This window comes from Centroberyx affinis, unplaced genomic scaffold (genome assembly GCF_046629955.1).
Source record: "Centroberyx affinis isolate AG114_WGS23_722 - 3 ecotype Tasmania unplaced genomic scaffold, CSIRO-AGI_Caff_v1 ptg002373l_1, whole genome shotgun sequence".
NCBI lineage: Eukaryota > Metazoa > Chordata > Actinopteri > Beryciformes > Berycidae > Centroberyx > Centroberyx affinis.
The window spans coordinates 63,594-84,184 of record NW_027280630.1 but is presented as its reverse complement, the minus strand read 5'-3'; the positions used below and the strand labels follow the sequence as shown (position 1 = coordinate 84,184).

Genomic DNA, 20,591 nt, shown 5'->3' with positions numbered 1-20,591 from the left:
CCTCTCCTGTCCTTGTCTTCAATTTTTTCAGATGTGTATACACATTATAATTGCTTTTTGTGTGTTCATTTTATGCTATTCCTCCTGTCCCTTTGTCCCCTCTTTTAATGATTCTGTAAAGCACTTTACTGACCTGTTAAGCACTTTGTAACTTGCTTTGAAAAGTGCTATATAAATAGTTTAAAAAGTGAATAATAATAATAAAAAGTTTATTATTATTATTAAATGCCTGTGTCACTCCCCCGGATTTGTGTGTGTGTGTGTGTTTGAGTGTGTGTGTGAGTGTGAGTGTACATCCCATTTGCCCATATCTAGGTGATTGGCTGCTCTCCTTCCCACAATCCATAGCCCCCCCACACTCCCTCACCCCCCTGCATAACAGACCAGTATTAAACATCAGTCCTTAACCAGCTCATTGACCCCTCAGAGCTCTGCTGAGCTGTTCTGCACTAAGCTCGCTCGGTCTCCCTCGGGGCACGTTGGCCCCACGCACTGCTAATGAGGAGAATTCACTCATTTGGCTTGAGATCCACACAAGTGAAGGACAGAGGTGTAGGGTTGGGAAGAAGAGAGGGATGGAAGGAGAAAAGGGGTGAAAGACAGCGAGAGGAGGCGAAAGAGTGCCGGTGAAATTAAACTGTGAGAGAGAGAGAGAGAGGGAGAGAGAGAGAGAGAGAGAGAGACGGGGAGCTAAATGAGAGAGGGGTGTCGTTTGGAAAGAGTAAGAGGAAGGAAGGGAGAGCGAGCAAGCGAGAGAGAGAGAGAAAGAGACAGAGAGAGTGAGAAAAGTGGGAGAAGAGGGGCAGAGCTAGGTTAGACACTGAGCAGTGGTTGAATTAGGGAGGTGATTATAGCACTAATTACAGGCTGAGCCGCTTCATTGATAAGGTCCCAGCCTACACCTGACAACGCTTACTGCCTTATCCTCTGCATTGCTGGAAAAACTCACAAACACGCACACACACACACACAAACTGGGTATGAATTTGAGAACGGGGAAGAGTAGATTCAAGAGAATACACCACTGCATCCATACATAGTGTTACAGTTAATGACCCCTTTTACACCTTCATTAACATGCGTCTTGACCTTCCTGGTTTTATCAAGATACAGAGTAACTGCATCCACAAATCCAAAATCCAGGTGTAAATGCACCCAAAACACATTGACGCTGGTTCATGGTCATGCAATCATGTAAACCACATCAGCAGGCAGTCAGAGGCGAATTATTGCTACAATGATAAAAAAATGTAAGTGCAAAAACATTTAATGTACAAAAACTTTATTGGTGAAGCACTACCTCAACCTCCCTCGAGCCTCTGAAGTCTTCCTTAAAACATGTGAGTTTAATAATTTTGTATTAACTGCGAGTGTTATGCAGGGGATGCAATATTTCCATTTTGCGAGGGAAAGGATAGTGGAGATGTATTCGTAATGCCAGGGGTAAACGGAATGTGGATAATTCATGTCAAGATGAAATCTGGACACAAGAGGCATGTTAATACAAGGTGTAATGTGGGTCTATTAGTTCCTGTCTGAAACGACTGTTCATCCAGCATCACCCACAGCACCAAAACTATCTGACTGTCCATTTGAATGTACTTCTTTTCAGACTGGCCAGTAACACAATAAAGTGTTTGTGTGATTGTGTTTGGACTGATATTAGTAATTTGTTTCTTAAGCAATTGATTTCATCAACCAAAGCCCAGCCAATTTCAAGGTCGCCGCTCTGTCCTTGACCAACCTGGCAAACAGATTGAATAGACTGTACAGTATTTCTACAAGGTCTCTGTTTCTCCCCAATTCCATCACATAATACCACATTTATAGAGGAGGAATTTGAATGCTATTCATGGCCCCTAACACCAAATGTCCTCATCTGAGAGAGTGCACTCAGCAATACAAATCAACCTGAAAGGGATTGAATTGTAGGGCGCCACTGTATTTTATGCTGCCAGTAAATATATCTATCTTGTTCATAACAATTTGCTGCTCTGTGTTTGGTAATCATAAAAGGGATAAGTTTGGGGGAGATATGAGAGCCGTTCTTTTGAGAGCGCTGATTACAGCAGGCACCATCTGCGTGGAGCACACAGCTGCTTGCCTCATCAGAATACCTAATATTCCAATGGAGGGGCTCTAAGTACCTGGCAAACCCAACTAGATAGATAACAAAGAGCCTATTAAATAACGGACAAAGTGGCCGGTGAAGGTAGGGGTGGGGGGTGTGTGGTGGGAATTAGTCTTTTAGCTCCACACACACTCTAAGATGAGATAGCCCCAAGTTCTAATTAAAATTCTCATTCCCATCTAAGGTGGTAATTTTGATCTGAGGAAGAGAGGAAAGTTTGATGTTTCGCAGACGGCCTCCTCCTGTTCCTCTCCCTCTCTCTCTCTCTTTCTCTCTCTCTCTCTCTCTCGCTCTCTCTCTCTCTCGCTATTTCTCTTTCCTCAGTCTTGATCAAAATCAATGTTATCTACCCAGCCCGGTAACTGTTCCTTGCCCTTGCGCACCCTGAAAGTCATGGCATCATCTAATTTACAGAAAAAAAAAATCCTCCCAAAAACACAGATAAAAAAAACATACATATACATGGGAAAGCACACAGTCAGGCATACAAGGGCACATGCAGACACACACACACACACACACACACACACGCACACACACTTTCCCATAATGTCCTGCAGCCTTTCCAGTCAGATAAGGATTTCTGAATACAAGCTAACTCGTCCTATTCTCCTCTGGATATCTTCAGGAGATCTTGACTCCAGAGAAACAGTTTAGCTGAGATTCGACTAATGTTCAAAGCAAGAATGGGGTAACTCTACACTAAGCTGGCAAATGGTGAATTTGACCAATTTATTTTACAAATTCTGTGACTGTAATGTACATGTGCAGTTTACAAAGTGTAAATTCAATGGATGGGGAACAAGCAAGACAAGGTGTCAGTTTTACAGGACGTAAATATTACAAGAGGAAGTGACGTGCATGACAATCGGTTTTGGCAAAGGAAAGAAAAAACGTTCTTGATTATACTGGGGATGTGTTTTAACACCATGTGTAAATATAATGCAGTTACATCAGATCTAGATACAATCCAGATACAAGACGCATGTTAATACCAGGTGTAAAAGGGAGTCATAGACAGAGAAGAAAGGAGGAGGATACTGGAATGAGGGAAGCCCCCCCCCCCCCCCCCCCCCCACCCCCACATATATCATAGCATCATAGCATAATCAGCACACTATAATAGCATGTATACTATAATAACACATATGCCTCCAATCTCAGCTTGTTTTGACAGTCTTGTTTACTGTAGTGCTTTCCCTCCATCTAATAGTCACTCTCTAAGCTATCTCTCTCTCTCTCTCTCTCTCTCTCTCTCTCTCGCTTTCCCCCCCTTTCTCTGTCCTTTTTTCCAGCTCATTACACCTAAACAATTATATTTTGGTAGAAAGCCTCACAGTCGCAGCCTGCTGCTGGCTAAAATGAAAACAGTCAGTGCGGAGGCAGGACGATGGATCACAGTGTCAACGCCAAAGTTATCATCACCTTGCTTGATTTATATTTCTTCTCTGCTTTTTTCAATGCGCTTCACAAACACACACACGCACATACTCACAAACACACACACACACATACACAGAAAGTTTTCTCAGATGAGCAGACTGCCTGAGGTGGTGTTAGGGGGCTAACTGAATAGCCATCAGTCTGGCAGAGCGCCCTCATCGAGGCTGTAAAATTAAACAGCCAATTTCACCTGGTAATTGGATAGTGAAATATTCGCGGTCAAACTCCCTGCCATGAGACAGTAGCATAATGCAGTGAAGAGATTAAAAACATAGGGCAGATCCTCACATTTAACTATCACCACGTTGTTAAACAGCCAACTTTGTGTGACACCACACCATAGTATGCTCACTTCTGGGTCTAGCCTCAAACTACCCACCTTCCTGGCTGTAGTAGAGTAACAGCAGAGCCGCGGCTCACCAGAAACCCCTACAGCTCTTTAAATCATCATTTGAACTGAGGACTGTGTTAGCATTCACAGCGCCACATGCTAAATGTTACATATCTCAGGGTCAGACATTAAGAATTCTTTCAGTTAGTCTCTCCCAGGCCGCAAAAGCAGAAGCTTTAATTGCCATAAATACACTCTAATTAGCGGGCTGGAGTGCCTGTGATGTTTCTCACCCTGCCTACATATTAATGCAAAAATAGCATTTACAGTAGAGCGTAGTATTTGTTAATTAGCAGCGTTTGAGAGACGGAATGAAGGGGCTATACACCAGCAGATGGCAATTCCTCAGGCGTTAAGCGTCCTCTCTCTCACTGTACTGTGTGTTTGCCATTGTAAGCTACCGAGAGCCCCCCCTTGGGTGGCATAAACCCTGTGTTGAGGAGTGAGTGCCTTTGCTGGGATCAAACACTCAACTGAGCCGTGATGATGGGCCTACTGATGCCTGCTGCAGTCCCCTAGCTCTGGCCCACATCCCCCCTGCTCCTCCTGATTCCCCCTCACTTCCCTCGCCCTTAACCTCAGGCTCTACCCTTTGAACTCGACTTCAGAAGACCTTTAAACTTGTTAATGAAGCTTTTCAGTGGGCCAAATGCTGCTGCTGGTGACGGTGTGTGTGCATGTGCAGAGTAAACTCATCCTTTTTTTTTTTTCTTAATTAACAAATATGTAAGAGTCTATTGCATTGAGTGGTAGATACATTACTAGGAAATTATGCATGCACCACACCCTCATCACTATTATGTTGTATTACACACTACTCATTACGCACTCAAAATTACAGTGCTAGCACTAAGGCTATTTTTACAAAGCAAAGTTAGACAGAATCATGTAGGTGGTTTACTAAGAGACAAAAGCTGTTTTCTTGGGTATTAGAAGAACTTGTTGAGCACATTAAAACATGCAGGCAATGGTGAGATTTATGGAAAAACAACAACAACAAAAAAAAACCCAATATCAGCCAATAACAATACAGGCAGTTCAACTTGTGCATCAGCAGTCTAGTCAGCCAGCCAGCCAAGCAGTCAGTGTCAGGGACGAGACGAGGCCGTAATCCAATTCTGGTTTTTACACGGCGTCATGCCTTTACCTTTGACAGCGTGATTGATGTGTATGTAAATGTGTTTTGAGGAGAGCTGTGAGCAGCTAGTTAGAGCAGACATTTAGGGCTGCCCTGTCAAAGAGGGATGGACGGAAGGGGAGAGAGAGAGAGGGAGAGAGAGACAGAGAGAGAGAGAGAGAGAGAGAGAGAGAAGAGGAGGAAGAAGAAGAAGAAGAAGGAATCCAAGACAAAGACAACTATTGATCCCTGAATGAAAGAAGATGGACACTGGAGGAGCCCCAGGCCAGGCGCTTTGTGCCTCTCCAGCGCCAGTCTGAATTCATAGGGTGGCAGTTTGACGGCTCCACAATGGCATGCTATGGGGAGGCTCTATCTGACACACACACCAAGCAGGAAAAGGTTATTGCCTTTTCAAGTGCCCTCTCTATCGTTCTCTCTCACCCCTGGTCCTTCCCTCCTCCTCACCGTTCCTCAAGTCAATAGAGGGGGCATTGAACATTGAGGCCAAGACACTAAATAGATAGGAGATTTCTCTGAAGACATTGTCTGTGCATGTGTTGTGTGTACAAGTGTGTGTATGTGTGTTACTGTGTGCATGTGTGTGCATGCATGTGTGCTTTCTCCCATGAGTCCCACTGTGACAGTCATATGGGCACTAAAGTTTAACACCTTCAGCGGAATAATAGGTGACAGGAACCTCAAATCTTCCCGCCTGTTCCCACAGCAACCAAGGAGGAGGAGGGAAATGGAGGGAGGAAGGAAGTAAGGAGTCTTGTCTGTATCAGTCATCCATACATCCACTGCTATTTCAAGCCATCAGTCACCGGAGTCAAGTCTGTCCCTTAGCATGCAGGCACCGGGCTTAGGAACTGGCGCCAGTAATCTGTCTGACTATCGTCAATCTATTATTCTGTGCTGTGGCGTGAATACATTCATTTTCCATCATTCATGATGGACAATTGGGATGAGGTAAACTTCAAATGGTCTGAGAGGAAGAATTGATTATTTTGAGCTACTCTCAGACAAAAGCATGATTCATGCAACTGTCAACTTTCAAAGCACGATATGGCAAGATATGGGGAACTTGAGATAACAGATACTGATTTGATTAGATTGTTGCAGCAGAAAGTTGTAATAGGATACATGAAAAGAAGAAAAGGATACAATAATATACCAAAAAGTACAAATGTATGAATGAAAAATGTGCAGAAAGAAAAAGTGTGAACTTGGAAACCTCTATAGGGAAGTTCAGTATAAGTTATCCATTCATTCATTCAACACAGGCTTGTCAACAGTGTGTTGTTAGTGATAGGTTTCATTTAATTCCCTTTGATCTGACTAGCATTCCCAGTTCTATTAATATCTCTGTATCTCTGCACTGGGATGGGCTTGGGTTTCTCAGGTATTCTCTCACTATCTCAGCTACATATTTCCATGTCTGTCTGCCACTCTACTAACATAACAAGCTGAAAGTATACGTGTTGCTAACTCATTAAAGCACACAGAGGAATTTTTCATTAGAGAGATGAGGCCTTTCAAATTCTTTCTTCCGCGGAGAAATGAAGATGCCAAGTTGAAAAGAGGAAGCACACGTATATGACAAGTCTCAAAAGTATGAGCCAAACAAATGGAAAATGAAGACATTTTTCTTTGAGACTGCTGCTGATTTTCCTTCCCCCCTTTTGCTATCAATAGGAACTCCTGCATGGAAATGGAGAAATGGATTGATGGGAGAACAAAATACTCATTTCCCACAGAATGTTTCCACAACCATCAGATGGCATCAAACAATGAGAGATAGAGACAAAGAGATGGGGAGAGAGGGAGTGCAAGAGAGAGAGATGGCATGCAAGAGAGAGAGAGAGAGAGAGAGAGAGAGAGAGCAACAGAAAAAGAGACCCCACATATATACACCCACCTCCTCCATGCCCCCATGCGCCCTGTGGACCCTGCACCCTGCTCTCCCGCTACTCTGATGAAAAGCAGGCTGCAATCCCTTTCAATTTGGCCAGTGTGCCCCGGTCCTGTTAAAGGCAATCGACTGGCTGAACAGAGGCAGTATATCACAATATGCAGGTGCAGACGAGCCGGGCAGAAGAGAGAGGAGAGACATGGCGCCTTAGGAGAGAGAAAGGGACTCTGGCATCCATCTCTCTCACACTTAGGCAGACGCTCCAGCATGGGAGAGAAACACACACACGCACGCGCGCACAAACACACACACACACACACTCGGAGGCTGGGGCTGTGCAGCAGTGGGAGAGCAAGAAAACGAGAGGTGAGAGAGAATAGAAAAGTGGAGGAAAAATGGGACCCGTCACTTCCTTCATTTTTTTCCCCTTCTCACTTCAGGTTAAAAAAAAAAAAAAAGGCCAGAAGAAAAGAGAAGAGAAAATGCACAAAATACATTTTGTGCAACTGGGGAGTGGGACGGTGGAGAAAAGGAAAAAGGCCTGTCTGGAGAGCAAGGTGTTTGTGCACGGTGGGTAAATGCCTGTGTGGGCGTGGGGAGGCCAGTAGCTTGGCTAGAGCTGCTTGTTATCGGGGGTCTCCAGGCCCCCCAGGCGTGCCGAGCTGCTGGCCCGAGTCAGAGGGGCCGAGCCTGGGGGCGGGTGAATAGTCAGGGCCCTTGCCCAAGGATGGGTGAGAGGCCAATGGACTGGAGAGGGGCAGGAAGGCCTGGAGAGGGTTAGAAACTCTGCATGAAAGTACTGCTTTACCCTACAAGTATATACAGTTTATCTTCATTCTCTTGCCATTTACTAACTATGCTGTAGATTATGCATCCCCTTCCTATCCCCAGCCCTTTAAAGAGGCCATGCAGCTAACACACTAGACAGCGTATGAATCTCAGCTCCTCTAAGGACCATAGAGAACATCAGTGAGTGCTGTACACTGGGGTTGAGGACTTCTGATACAACGCTGCCTCTTGGGCGTGTAAGAGTATAAAGCAGTCATACCCTCTCATCCACTTGAAGGCCGTGGTATGGGAACACTGAGGAAATGGCAGCTTAGAGCTCTCTGTAGGCTTGGGTCAAGGACTTGATTTTGTGTGCAGTCTGACCTGCTTCATAGAGAATTCCTATCACACATGATTGTGGAGTGGTGAGGTCTATAACTGCAGGCGAGGATAAAACAGAGCAAGTCTGCAATGATACCGTTTAACCATGACCTGTCAGTCATCCCGAGCTTTCGCCTGCAGCTTATCGCTAAACATAGTGGGCCGGATCAATCCTCGCCGCAACCGAGATTCATAAATAATCTAGCCCTGCAGAATTAATACGGGACATGTGCGTGCAGCTGACAAAAATAAGCATGCAGGCACACATTAATGCGTACACACACTACATACTGTAAAAGAACACACCGACCCAGGCACACAGCATATCACACACATGCAGTCACACACACACACCTGACCAAACTTTATTCCTTGCAAGTAACTTTTGACAAGTTCTCCAACACATCCTGGAGTTGTATTCAGACGTGCTAGAAGGGAGTGCTGGAGAGCAGTCATGTAGAAAGAGAATGCTGTTACTGGAGTTATTAACAGGCTCCTGTGTTTCTCTCCTCTCAGCTGAGCTATTCAGAGCATAGCGTCCTCATCTGCCACAAACACACGCAGACAGACAGACGCAGCAGACGGACACACTGCGCAGCCCCTCTCCGCGCTGCGCAGTAATATGTTTTTCGCCCATTTACAACAAATTAAGTTTCCCTCAAAGTGAATTTCAAGCTTGGCTGCCTTTGGAGGGCGAGCAACTCTCTTTTCATTAATTTTCATTCTTTTCCCCCGAACAAATGATCTACTGTACAGCCTGCTCTGCTTTCCTCTTCTTCTCCTCTCTGTCTTTCTCTTTCTCTTCCTTTCTCCCCTCCTTGCCTTCTTTTTCCTGCTTCCTGGTAAATTTGTGCTGGGCAATGGAAAGCAATTACACTGTCAGAAAGGTGTATTCTGATTTATTAAAAGCCGTGAACGCTATCTGTTTTGTTCGCTCTGCGTGTCCCCCTCGGGAACCGAGTCCTGACACCCAAATGAGACAGAGAGAGTGCTCCCTGCTCAGTGCTCCATCCTGAGAGTCATCTACGACGCAGGCAGAGTAAATATTCATTGGCAGAGGACAGATAGACGGCTGTAGCACAGCTGCGAGGATGGGGATAGATTTCTCCTCAGAAAGCCAAAAGGTGGTAGAGCGAAAGAGACAAAGAGAAGGAGAAAGAGAGAGAAGTGTGGCTGCTGACTGCTGCAGAAGCTCAGTTTGAGATGACATTCTTCTTCCTCTTTTATTTCATAAGTCGAGTCCTCAACCAGCCACAAGCCACAGAACTCCTGTTCACAGCACCGTAGGCCCACAGACGACAGCCGTTTCAGAGAACTTTTTATTAGCTTAGTTCCTATTCATGCGAGAGACAGGAGATGGGAGGGAAGAGAGAGAGAGACAGAGAGAGAGAGGAGAGAGAAAAAGAGACAGAGAGAGCCAGAGCATTAAGCCATTAAGGTGTGAATAAGTTCCAATTTCCAAAATAAATATTATCTCTGTCTGAGCAGCCCAAAAATCTGTGTGCTTTTGTGCCAACATTATAATAAGGATCAACAAGAGGTCAGCGCTGTGTGAACACAACACCATCCAATTCAGGGAGCTTCACCTGTGATACTTTTATCTATTTATCTCTTATATTTTTCTCACACACAGTCGACCTGCACTGTGTAAAACTGTAAAGTGAACCGCATCACAGACACCCGATCTGTACTCCCTCCCTTCACAGTAGGCTACGCATTAACAGCCATGCCTAATGCACTCCCCACCTCCTCCCAACCCTCACCACCTCTCCCTCATTACTGCGTTTTCCATCGCCAGAGAGATGAGAGAGATACAGGGGTGGGGATGCGTAATAAAGCATCTAGTATCCTGGGGGAACCATTGGTTGGAGATAATACGCCATACAGCTCTATGACGCGAGGACATAGATCATAAAGCTGCTTATCTTTTGCTCCTTCTGGACCAGCCTCCCCAGTCTACTGTCTGGGGCCAAAGGACAATCTCTGCTCAACCTGCTCTCAGATTCCAGCACTAGACTACAGCAGGCGCCATGTCAGTACGAAGCGCGTTATACAATGAGGGTCGCTCACTAATGAAGTCAAATGAAAAGCAGCATAAAAACATGAATCGTTGCCAAGAAACCTGCGATGATACAATGATGACCTTTCCGTCTTTGAGGAGTTTTCTGAGAGTTCTGCCGGTGAGGTGCTGTAGGCTGTGATTAACATATTATTAGGCGATAAAGTCTCTAGTTCTCTAGTTCTTTTTTCCAGGTAGCTGTTACCTGCTGCCAGGCAACTGCTCAACTTACTGGGGCCGACAGAAATTAATTTATGACACATGCAAAAACACGGGAGCAAAAAAAGGCAAAAAGGTTACAAAAGGACCCGAAAAGTTAACAGAGAAAATGTACACAAAGAGAAACTGCATCAGAACTAATGTCAGAATGAAAAAAAAAAAAAGTAGTGAAAATAAAATTTCCACACACTGACATAGCTGTATTCCTTGAGTTGCCTTGTCCTCCTTTCTCTTTCACTTTCCTTTTAAAAGAATGTTTACTTCTCTGTTTGATGTTTAGGCTACAGCTAATGCATTCATGAATACTCTGCTGCAAAAGAAAAAAAAAACCCTGTTATCTAGAGCTGGTTTCCTCTCGGCTTGGGGAATAGCAGTTTACTTACTTGGGTGGTACCGGCTCGCTTGACTGGTGAAGTGGCTGCGGCTATCTTGGATGAATGCTACAAAGCTACTAAAGAATCTGGGTTTTGGGGAATGTATAGCTAACATTTCTAATCGCCTACCCAGCACAATCTGTCTCATTTGAATGGCTTTGAGCAAAAAGGCAAAGTTAAATAAAAGTTGAGTGTATTCAGGGGATAGAGGACACCAGTAGAGGAATCCTCTGTATAAGTGGATATGCTATTATGTAGTATTGTAATGAATAATATTGACACTGTAGTGAATACATTATCTTCAGCTTCCAGATAATTGAACCTGCTTGCGTCTTACTAGTATTCAGACCAAACCTGTCTGGACTTTCATTCAACTATTGAAATACAAACTGGATCTTCACAGCTAATCTCATTGGGTTTCACTGTGCGGTGTCGTCTCATCCAGATGATAATGAGTGTTGATTGGCTATTCAGGTGTTGGCCATTCAAGGAGGCAGTCAGTGGTTGGAGGGCTCTCTTCATTATAAACCAATCACAGAGCCATTCACAGAATAGCCCCAGTGTCAAGAACACAGCTCTCAGAGCCAGCTTTGAGAGAAAGTTGGCATTAATGAGTAATTAAAAACGGTGCTTCATGACAATGGATGCTGTGACATTACTTGATGGCGATGTATGATGTGCAAAACCCTTGCTAAAGATATATGTTGTCAATGTCTCAATTCCACACAAAAGTGAAAATCCACTTCTTGAAATACTGATTGTGATGTTGAAATGTTGAACCATGCTGGAAGCCTTCTCCCTAACACTAGAGCAGCCAATGAAGGCTCATCTCATCCTCTTACATCCAGTAAAAATGTGTCTGGCCTATGGTGCGTCTCCTATGATCTCTGTGTCTCCATCAGTTAGCCTAGCCCAGCTCCTCCAATGTGGCTGCTGACCTTCTCCTCTCTCCACGGCTGGAGTGGCTATTGATTGGATCTTGGCACACAGTGTACAAACACAGAGATAAGGAGAGGGAGGCAGCCAGGCAGATATAGCTGCAGTGCCCACTCCACTCCACTCCCCTCCTCTTGCTCCAGACGGGAGAAAAAACTCTTCTTCTAGACTCCACTCCCACTGAGCGGACACCCTGACATGGTCCCTGAACACTGATAGCAGACAGGATTAGGTCTAAAATTCAATCGCAACAGCCTAAGTAATGTTAAGTCACTGCTGTTGACAGGGACCACTGCTTCACCTGAACACAGTGCAGGTGATCTATTGTAATCTTGCTTTGATTTCTGAGATTTCAAAAGAAATGTGACATATCTGCGCTGTGGTTATGAGATCAATGGTTTTGTTTGATGTGGATATGCAAACATATTCACAGCGTATAATAACAAGCGAGGAATCAGGCCTCTAAAGCAGTGTGCAGGCCGGGTCTCAGGCAGCCTTAAGGCTGGTCAGTGGCCTGTCCCCTCTCCCACCCTGAGGTCTCTCATTTACACATTCCCCCCATCTGGTGTACAGGCAGAGGCTGTGCTGTGTCAGGGGTGACTAATAGTGTCACAGCCCTGCCCTCCCCACAGGGCCAGCAGAGGAAAAACTCAAACTGCTGCCTCCGCAACTCCTAGACAGACCCTGCCTACCGATGAGAAAAAAGAAAAACGCTTTGTCAACTGGCATGGCGGGCAAATCAGGCGCCTTCAATTCCAGAGGACCGGGCGTCACTTTGAGTACTGTACAGAAATGAGGGAATAGTTTGAAAACAGGCAGCGGTAGGCCTTTTTTCCAAGAGGCTTGTTAGTATTGTAGAGGGTCAAACATGTGTTGTCTCTTCCTCTCTGTCTCTGTGGACATCCAACCCCTCAAGGGGGCAGAGAGAGAGAGCTTCACTCAGGCTCTGTCAGGACAATCTACCAAAGGAAATGTTCAGACAGACAGAGACCAGAGGAGCGGATGCAGGGCCATGAACCCTGAACAGGAAGCATCCCAAAACCTTCTCCTCTGGGGAAAGACAGAAATTCTGCTGGTGTTTGTCTGTCTTTGTGTGTGTGTGTGTGTGTGTGTGTGTGTGTGTGTGTGCGCGCGCATGTGTGTGTGTGTGTGTGTGTGTGTGTGCACGCACAAGTGTGTGCTTGTGTGTGACAAGGGCCGGTGAGCCCCCATAGATAGTGTGTTAGGTTGTGTTAGGCAGGATGGGAAATAACCACCAGCCAAACTGGTAAATATGGCTGTGGCTAATAACAGTAGTAATTTTATCAAATCTTCCAGCCATCATCTACCAACCTACCAACCATCATCTGGAGGTCACAACCTATTTTTACAATAGGTTTTAGAATAGCTTTTACAATAGGCTGGGGAGAAATCCACTCTTACTGCAAAGTCTCACTCACAAAAGAAAATGTGAAGAGAGAAACCAGAGGCCGATCTGAAAATTATATCCAAATCTTCCTGGCTTGCCCTTTTAATTTCCCACAGAACTGTTACATCTCTCTCTCTCTCTCACTTTCTCTCTCTCACTCTTTCTCTCTCTCTCTCTCTCTCTCTCTCTCTCTCGCTCTCTCTCAATCCAATGCATTTCAATTAAATGGAATTCAATCCAATCCAGTGCAGTTTTTTTTCTACTGAATTCAATTGAATTCAATTCACTTTGCTTTAGTGAAGTTACATTAACTAAAATGTAATAATAAATACCTGCTGTACCAATAAAATAAATACCTCTCCCTCTCTCATAATGATGAAGAGAGCTAGAGGTAAAAAAAAATAAAAATGAGCCAACCTTTTTTATAGTATCTGAGCCTTCCAGCACAGGCTGGATGGCTGAGATTCTGTATGGAGGAATACATTACAGAAAACAAATTAGTCAGCAAGATAGAAGAATGCCAGCGCAAATGGCCCTGGCTCCTATTTCCATCCTTATGAGATACCCGTACCCATTAGAAGGTTAATGCTATTGTGGCGTCCCTGCAAAGACTCTGCCTCGGAAAGGGCAGCAATCCCTCTTTAAACTTTGATGCAGCCAGAAAGCTCTCCTCATCCCTTCTCTTCCCTTCCCCTCTGACCTGTGTGTGTGTGTTAGTATGTGTGTGTGCAGTTACATATGTGCATGAGACAGAGGGGGGAGAGGGTGAGAGCGAGAGAGAGAGGGAGCAGACAGAGAAAGAAAGAGATATGAGAGGGCGGGGCTGGGCTGTCTGCCACCCAGGCCCAGAGAACATAAAGAGAAAAATACGGCCATAAAACCTCTCTATGACTATGAATACTAATCCTGACTCTGAGAGCCAAGCCAACCTCTCTCCTCTCTGCTCCCCTCTGTCTAGCAATGAGGAAGGCTGTGGCTGGAAACTCGAGCAAAAGATATTGTGCTGCACAGGCACAATTGTATAGCTCAGTATTTACACTATGTTGTACGCAACCCAGTAGATGCAAGTGGAGAGGCAGGGCTAAGTAGTAGTGCTGGCGGGGCACATTCATCCTCAGCTTGTAGATCTTCAAACAATAGCTCCTTCTTTATTTTTCTATCCTGTCCTGACTTTCACGTATTTGGTTGTCTCTGCTGTCAAAAGATCGTGTAATGGTAAGAATTAACGAGGTTGTAATTCTAAGTGTAAAAAGAGGCTGGTAGCATTGCTGAGAAATTAACTTACTGCCCTGCCAGCAGCCTGGATGGTCCAAACCTAGCTACAGTATATTGTGGTTTTGTGGTTAGATTTCCCACCACGCATAAAAAAAGATGAACGATGTATCAAGTTTTCATTCTACTTTTCAAGATTTAAGTAACGCAGAAGAGCCTGGTTGTAAAGTGGGAGCAGAATTAGAGCTACTCACTTCTGTGATGTTATTATTGTAATATGTCACCAGATCTTTTATTCATGGAGGCATTACTCTGAGATTTTTTTTTTTTTCCCCACCCATATCATCAGGCGTTTCAAGCCATATTCTCTAAATATCAGAGTCCTTTTGGTGTTTTATGGTCAGGTGCTCCTTATCAATACCTGTACTTTCATGGCGCCCCCCTTGCAGCAAGCGTTCCTTGACAAATGTTGGAGGAAAGAAGAAAAAGTGGTAATCTCTCAAGCATTTCTAATGAGTTTTTCTCCTACAATTATTTGATAAGAGCAGACAGGACTGGAGGCAGTGTGTATGATCCACTAGCTCCTACTGCCGAGGTGAGAGCTGCGCTGATTACACACACAGGCATTTACAGGCACACACACACACAAACGCACATAAATGTACACGAGCACACACACACACACACACACACACACACACACACACACACAAACATACACACACACACACACAGACACCCACCCACAGGCTTACAGTTCCCTCATCTCTAGGTGCACCAGTCCTAATAATAACATGAGAGGCTGAAGTTATGACCGGCAGGCACACCTAAGTTACCAATCTGGGTCTCCTGAACACACACACACTCACACACACACACACACACTCACTGGCCCCCACTCCACCACCCCCACAACCCTTCCACCCCTCATCCCCACCTCCACTCGACTTCTCCACTCACAGCCATAACCACTAAACCCTCCGACTGCCCACGTTCTTTCCCACCTCCCCACTCACCACGCTGAGTCCCAGCTGCTCCCTCTGCAGGTAGGGCAGGTTCCTCCGCTCCAGGCCGGCCAGGTAGTGCTGCAGCCTGGAGTAGGTGTAGGGGTAGCAGTAGGCGAACTGGTAGATGTCGTCCTCCCGGTCAAAGCAGAAGGCGAAGGACATGACATAGTTGCGGCGGTGGTCGGGGCAGCGGTAGTAGTACACGTTCTTGGCTGGAAGCCTCTGCCTGCAACGGCGAAGGACAGGGAAATTAGAGAGGGCAATTAATTGATGAAGAAAGGACTTGGGGTCTGGAAGTTTTACTGCTGAAGATGTGAGGAACGCTGAGAGCACAGGGATTTTGCAAGAGATGCGGGAAAAGACGTACAATAAAGTGTATAGATTGACAGAAGTTATTGGCCTCAGTGTTTTTTCTGTCTTCTCCCTGAGACGTTCTCAGAGGCTCTGAACTTGTGAGGGGTGGGAGTAAAAAAAATAAAAATAAATGATAAAAATAGATGTGAAAATGCTTGTGAATTAAAAACAAGAGTGATAAATATGCATGTGAGTTGAAAAAAAAAATTGAGTGATAAATGATTTGATAAACCCAAAGACAATTTGATTAAAGTAGAGGTGATTTGATAAAAACAGAGTCATTTTCATCATTCATCACCACATTCTATCATTCATCATTTGTGATATAAACAACAAAACTGCCGTTTATTGTTTAAGGCGAGCTCTAGAAGAGTGGATGTAACAAAAATTAACTGATAAATTTAGAAGTGATGAAAATGAATGTGAAGTGAAAAACAGTGCGATGAATATGCATATGAATTAAAAACAAGAGTGATAAATATGCATGTGAGTTGAAAAATTGAGTGATAAATGATTTGATAAATTCAAAAACAATTTGATTAAATTACTGGCGATCTCAAATTTTCCTTTCATTCATCACTCCCGCTCAAAGTTGCCATAACATGTGCAGCCTCAAGGGCAACATTTTTGTCATGTATGCCGGTTTAATGTTTAATGTCATTTTTGTTTCAGTTTCAATTCACATGCATCAAAATCCACCCACTGAGTCAACAAGTCTGTTGTTGAGCAGACGTAAGTACTTATGTTAATTGATAAACCGGCGGAAGTAACAAAAGTTACTCATGTTAAATGGTAAACGACCATAATGGCAATCTTGTAGTGCAAGTGATGAATGAAAGGAACATTTGAAATCACCAGTCATGTAATGTAACATGCAGTCATGTTATCAAATCACCTCACAATTTATCACATTCTTGTTTAATTCACGTTCATTTTCATCATTTTCATCACCTCTGCACTTTTCATTTTTGCTACTTCCAAACTTAATAACTGGTAAATGAGGAATGATAGAAAGTGGTGATACATGATGAAAATGTCTTTGTTCACCTCTATTTGAATCAAATTGTCCTTGGATTTATCAAATCACTTAACAATTTTTCACTATTGCTTTCAATTCACAAGCATTTTCATCACTTTTTTTTATCCTTTCATTTTTGTTACTTCTACCTCTCATAATACTGCAACTTGCGTTTTTGTGGAAAAGGTAAAATATTTTTGTTGGACTGCTGGCAATAAAATGCCAGTGAATTTCACTGAACCAAGCCTGTGTGATCTTTATTTGGGTTTGGCCTTGCATGATCATGTACTGTATAGTGTACACTACATGACAATTATACATAGCAAAATACTGCAGAAAAGGTGTGTTTGTGTACTGTGTTGTATGTTGTGTATTGTGTGTTGTATGTTGTGTATTGTGTGTTGTATGTTGTGTATTGTGTGTTGCATGTTGTATGCTGTGTGTTGTATGTTGTGTATTGTGTGTTGTATGTTGTGTATTGTGTGTTGCATGTTGTATGCTGTGTGTTGTATGTTGTGCACTGTGTGTTGTATGTTGTGTATTGTGTGTTGCATGTTGTATGCTGTGTGTTGTATGTTGTGTACTGTGTGTTGTATGTTGTGTATTGTGTGTTGCATGTTGTATGCTGTGTGTTGTATGTTGTGTATTTATGTGTTGCATGTTGCATGTTGCATGTTGCGTGCTGTGCCGAGGTCTGGGTGAAACTGTCTGATCCACAGACCTCACAGACGATCGATGGGGGATGGGACACTACTGCTGCCGTCCACAGAGCTTCTCTGCTTGCTCAACATGTTTTCTTATATTTCACAGTGTGTCTCTGTCTGTCTTCCTCTTCCTCTCTTTCTGTCACTTCTTCGTTCTATATACTGGTTCTTATTGAGAGAGAGAGGGGAGGCATGTGGAACACAAGCAAGTGACTGCATTTTCTCTCCCTGTCTTTCTCCAAATCTCTGTTGTCCTGTCCCGTCACTCTCTGACTCGGCCTTGACGTGAAGTTTAGAAGAAGAAGCAAGACCAAGCATGGGGAAGAACATTGCTGCCATAGAGGCCTGTCTCTGGCAGCAACTCTGAGAGAGGAGGATAAAAGGAGGAAGAAGATGAGGAGGAAGATGAGTGATTGGTTGGTTTGGGGGGGGGGGGTGAGAGTTGGGAGGAAGGTGGAATAAGGAGATAAGGCGAAGATGAGAGAGCAGAGTGATGGCAGATCGGGGCCTGATACGGAGATATGGGATGGGATGGGATGGCGGCTAGCAGTGTAGCGGCTGTGCAGGGCTGTGTGATGCCGGGGCTGGCTAGCGAGCTAGCGTCTCTGGCAACAGATCAGATGGAGATGCTATCGGGGCTGTGATAGGAACAGGGCCTGATAATCAACAAACAGGACAGACTGCACTGCACTAACTCTGATAGAGCACACACTTGCTCTGAACTCCTCTCTGACTCCCCGCTGAAAAGGGAGGACAGGAAGGAGACACATGAGACTTTTATGTGTTTGCTCAGACACCTAATACATCAGGTTAGGCTACCGACTTGCATAGAAATGTGTAGTGAACACTTGCACACATTTTCAAACACTTGGACAAGTCCCTGCAGGTACAAAGTAAAACAAAAAGCCAAATTACTCTTTCTTTCTCTGAGAGGGAAGGAAAGAGAGGGGAAGAAAGGAGAGAAAGGCAGGGCTGATTATTCCCTGGGAGGCGGAGAAAGGAGAAGGTGTTCGTTTGTGGCTGTCTCAGCAGAATACTAATGCAGCCGGTAGCTAGCTATACCACACTCTGCCTGCCCACTGGAGCCAGCTAACCAGCCCTGCCTACCAGCCTGCAGAGCTGGACAAACACTCTGAGACACAGGGAGAAAGAAGGAGAAAGAAGAAAAAAAAAAGTGGTTAACCTTGGAAAAAATGAGAGCCAAATACTTGTATTTTTTTTCCCACTGGTACACTAACATTAAATATATTTCGAAGACATGTACTCGGTCACGGTCAGATGAAAAGATGGTTTGGAGCAGAGCACGCTGTGAATAAAACTGACCAGCAAGGACAAAACACACACACACACACACAGACACACACACACCACACACACAGACACACACACACCACACACACAGAGGAGAGACTGGTGCATTACTCTGGTGCCAGCCCTCCAAGGTGCAGGTTAATTAAAATAAGATGACACCTCACCTCTTTACATATTTCCCTGTTTGGCTCTACCCATCCATGCAATCCCACTTCTCTCTGCCTCTCTCTCTCTTTCTCTCTGCTGGGCAGCGTGTGACCTTGCTGGAGACGGAGGGAGAGTCCTGGCTATTGATTTTAATTACTGCTGCTTGTCCCATCACTGCATTATAGTTATAGGGCAGAGAAAATAGCTGTGTGTCTTCATATGGAAAGGGACTGCCTGGAAGGCCCAGGGTGCAGGCTGAGGAGGGGGCTGCACCTGTTTTAGATACCCCACACACACACACACACACACACACACACACACACACACACACACACACACACACACACACACACACACACACACACACAAATATACAAATGCACACAATTTTCAGCACATGCACACAGTCCCTTTGGTTTTTATCTGAGCGGTGGCTGCTCCTGCTCAGCAGTTGGCAATTTGTTTTATCTAAATGGTGCCTCCCTGTGCCTCTCCCCTGCCCGTCTCTTGACGTGGTACAGTGCCCTCGTTCCCCAACAGAATTATCGCTGCGTGGGACGAGAAAAAAAAAAAACGGAGAAGCTTCCCCCAGATGATAACGCACTCACACATGGTTTTACAATTCAGCGATTACAGCGACACAGCAACACACACAAATAGGAATACGGAAAGACTCACACTCTGCGCTAAAACTACACTGCAAACCTTATGTGAGTTACATCAAGGTCATTCCTCTGACAAGCGAGCTGTGGGACAAGTTAACTTCCAGAGCGCCTCATCGCAGCCTTAAAGACTACAGAGAAAGAAGCAGAGCAAAGGAGATGAAGACAGAGAGAGAGAGAGACAAAGAGACAGAGAGAGAAACAGACTGAAAAAGGAGAGAAAGGCAGAGAGATGCTGACATAGAGAGAGAGACAGAGGCAGAGAGACAGAGTCAAAAAACAGAGTAAAAGAGAGAGTGAAATAGGAGAGGGTTCCACAGAGCTAGCAGGCAGCCTTTAGCGAGGTGTCACTTTGCTTGCCTGGGCTTTTCCACTTCTGAACCGTTGGCAGCTACAAACCCCCGCTCTGATTTCGATGTCGTCGGCTTCTCTCTGAAGTCCTGAGATGAAGGCTTATAAATTGGTAGCTTTCATACGGGCGACATCTTGTCTATATTTCCAAATCAATCAAGCGTAGAGGACACGCCAATCACTGCTGCTCTGTGCACATTCACAGACAAAGGCAAAAACATACGGGACAAAACACACAAGGCCTGCATGTGTACACACACACATACACACACACACACACACACTCATCCACTCTCTTTTATTTCCTCTATCTCACTGTTGGCTCTTGGAGCTTGTCAAATGTTCATCCTGTCAACTGTTAGGAAGGTTAAATGTCTTCCAATATGCCAGTACAGCTGTCAAGCTCCACAGATCCCCACCAGCTCATTTAAGGCAAATAGTTACTCAGTTCGGCAAACATTTCACATTGAATGACATATTTTTTTCTCCCTCTATGATACCATACCAATAATTGAAGAGCCAATATTTCTTGGCGTTCTAAAATGATGCCAGATGTTAGATAGGCTCATTGTTGTTAAAACATGGCCCAGCGTTCTTGTTTTGCATACTAAGTCAAGCAGAAAATAGCCTCCAAATCATCTGAGGAGAGTCAAGTGTATGTGTATGTGTGCATTTTGTGTGTA

At 44.6% G+C, this 20,591-nt stretch overlaps 1 protein-coding gene across 1 annotated transcript in view; it reads right to left on the bottom strand.

Annotated features, from left to right (window-relative positions):
* Positions 1 to 20,591, bottom strand: part of agbl4 (AGBL carboxypeptidase 4) — a gene marked incomplete at its 5' end in the record, with an annotated part of 154,662 nt that overhangs the window by 99,593 nt on the left and 34,478 nt on the right. Inside the window, one exon of the mRNA XM_071533506.1 lies at positions 15,371 to 15,587. Coding sequence (XP_071389607.1) covers positions 15,371 to 15,587 — 217 coding nt within the window. The remainder of the gene's footprint in view (positions 1 to 15,370; positions 15,588 to 20,591) is intronic.